This window comes from Scylla paramamosain, chromosome 32 (genome assembly GCF_035594125.1).
Source record: "Scylla paramamosain isolate STU-SP2022 chromosome 32, ASM3559412v1, whole genome shotgun sequence".
NCBI classification, from domain to species: domain Eukaryota; kingdom Metazoa; phylum Arthropoda; class Malacostraca; order Decapoda; family Portunidae; genus Scylla; species Scylla paramamosain.
The window spans coordinates 14,344,881-14,347,380 of record NC_087182.1 but is presented as its reverse complement, the minus strand read 5'-3'; the positions used below and the strand labels follow the sequence as shown (position 1 = coordinate 14,347,380).

General features: G+C 38.2%; 1 protein-coding gene across 1 annotated transcript in view; it reads left to right on the top strand.

Moving 5' to 3' along the window:
- Positions 1–306, top strand: part of LOC135088885 (melanopsin-A-like) — a 6,975-nt gene extending 6,669 nt beyond the window's left edge. The window contains 1 exon segment of the mRNA XM_063983947.1: positions 159–306. Within this exon segment, the coding sequence (XP_063840017.1) occupies positions 159–257 (99 nt within the window). The 3' untranslated portion in view covers positions 258–306.
- The last annotated feature ends 2,194 nt before the right edge of the window (positions 307–2,500 follow it).

Sequence of the window (2,500 nt, the reverse complement as noted above, 5' to 3'; positions counted from 1 at the left end):
ATTTTGGAGTTGAGGAAAAGGGAGAGAGAAAGATAAAGGAGGCATGGAAGATGGAGAAAAAAGTAATTGGGAGGAGAAACAACTTGTTTTTTTTTTTATCTTATTTATATATTTCATACTATTTACCTATTTATACAATCGTATTTCCTTTGGAGCAGACCTGTTGGACCTTACACCGCCGGGAGACACAGCTGGCGCGGGTGGTGGTCATCTCTGTGCTGTTCTGGGCCCTCGCATGGACGCCCTATGCAGAGTAGACTCAATTGGCGAAACTCATTGGTATCCTTTAGTGCTTTGTGTGTTGGTGAGTGAGTGCCTTAGTTGCAGCTAGAAATACTTGTTTGTTTCTCTGTCAGTTAATCAGTTAAATAGTTGGCTGATTAGTTTGATAGTAAGTTTGTTGATTGGTTACTTAAAAGTTTATAAGTTAGTTTGTTAGTGAATTAGTAGTGCGTGTGTGTGTGTGTGTGTGTGTGTGTGTGTGTGTTGTGTGTGTGTGTGTGTGTGTGTGTGTGTGTCACGTACACATGTAACGCATCACTTTATTTACACCGGCCTTGCCCCCTCAGCTTTAGATGAAAAAACAAGCAAAGAGATGAAGATGAACACTTTTCTCAATTATATTTCTGTTTTTGTCTGCTTCAGAGAGAATTTTTTATACTGAATGTTGCAGGAGCTTATTTATACTTCATTTTTTATATATTTTATTATGTGTTTGGGCCTTGCAACAATCATAGGCAACATTAATATTACTTTGCCTAACACATAGCACTCTCATGTCACGGTGTTATGTTAAAATTCTCAGATCTTATTTGTATTTATTCTATTCTCCGTACTACTTTGTGTTCGTGACGTGTAATAGCTGCACGCAACATTGTGATATACGTGCTTTCAAAGAACTGCCCTGCAAAATACATCAGTATCAGTGCATTGGAATAATTATGTATCTTCTTTTTCCCAGTTTAGATGCAGAAATTATAGGTACCAATCATGAAATTATATCCTCGTTCGTAATATTCTAAACAAATTTTACCTTTATCTTTATTGCACGAGTATTCTTCATTTCAAGGTCTACATTTAGGAAGCTTGTTACATCTCTTACTTTCGAATGAATAGTGTAGTTTATCAGTCTCGTGAAGACCAACAAGTTTGCTGCTAATTGCTCTTTCTCAGTGTTCCGTGCAATAACAGGTAATAACTTTCCGTGCTGCGTTGCAGTGGTGTCATTGCTTGGGGCTCTCTCGTGCCGCACCGCCCTCCACCCCGTTCTCCACCATGCTTCCGGCTGTGTTCGCCAAGCTCTCCACAGTGTACAACCCTCTCATTTACGCCGTCTCTCATCCCACTTACAGACAGGTAACGCAGTCTTGTCCTCGCTGTCGCCCCACTTGTCCTCCTGTGGTGCATGTCAGTCCTGTAACACTACTACTACTACTACTACTACTACTACTACTACTACTACTACTACTGCTACTGCTACTACTACTACTACTACTACTACTACTACTACTACTGCTGCTACCAATAATAATAATAATAATAATAATAATAATAGTAATAATAATCATACCAAATAATATAAAGAAGGATTTTGTATACTACTACTACTATTACTTATTACTAGCTACCACCACGATCAGGCTTACATGTTAATTTTAAGCGTGTTTTATTTATCTGTTGAATTTATAGTGAGATGATGATGACATACTGTAAGTGAATGTTATTTGTGTATATGGACGTGTATGGCAAGCCCTGCGTATATGGAAGAGTATACGCAGTAGGGTTGCGCTTTCATGGCTTCATAGATTTCATTACGATAACGGAAGCACATATGTTGCATCATAGTGAAGGTACAGAATTGCAAGCCAAGTACATTTGTGTAATTCAACTAAGACTGATATTCCTAAATGAACACCATTCTCTTTGATCATATAACGTTTTCTTCGTATTGCAAGGGGAGAAACTGCTATAAAAAATTACTGTCGTGCTACCATGTGTAATTAAGCATCTTGAAACTGTCAATATAACAAGTAACATTCAATCAGATGTAATTAAGTAAAAATGAATAAGTTTTAAAGTATATTATATATATATAAACTAAATCATTATATAACATTTCTCCGGTATTGAAAAGTTTTTTTGCAACGACGGTGATGATGTGTAAGCGTTTGTGTAATAGTAGTGATTAGAGGTAGTAGTAGTAGTAGTAGTAGTAAGAAGAAGATAGAAGATAGGAAGGAAGGGAAGAAAGAAGGGGATAGGAAAGAGAGAGAAATAGAAGGATAGAGGGCTATAGTAGTAGTAGTAGTAGTAATTTCTTGTAGCAGTTGTACCAATAAGGTGTAATAGTCGTAATGGGAATATGTTGTCGCTGTTGTTGTTTGTGGTGGTGGTGATGCTGCATGCCAATACTTTGTAGGAGCTGGTGCGGGCGCCTCCCTGGAGTGTGCTGCAAGCTGGGTCTGGTGAAGGGGGAAGAGTCGCCCTGCAGACACCACTC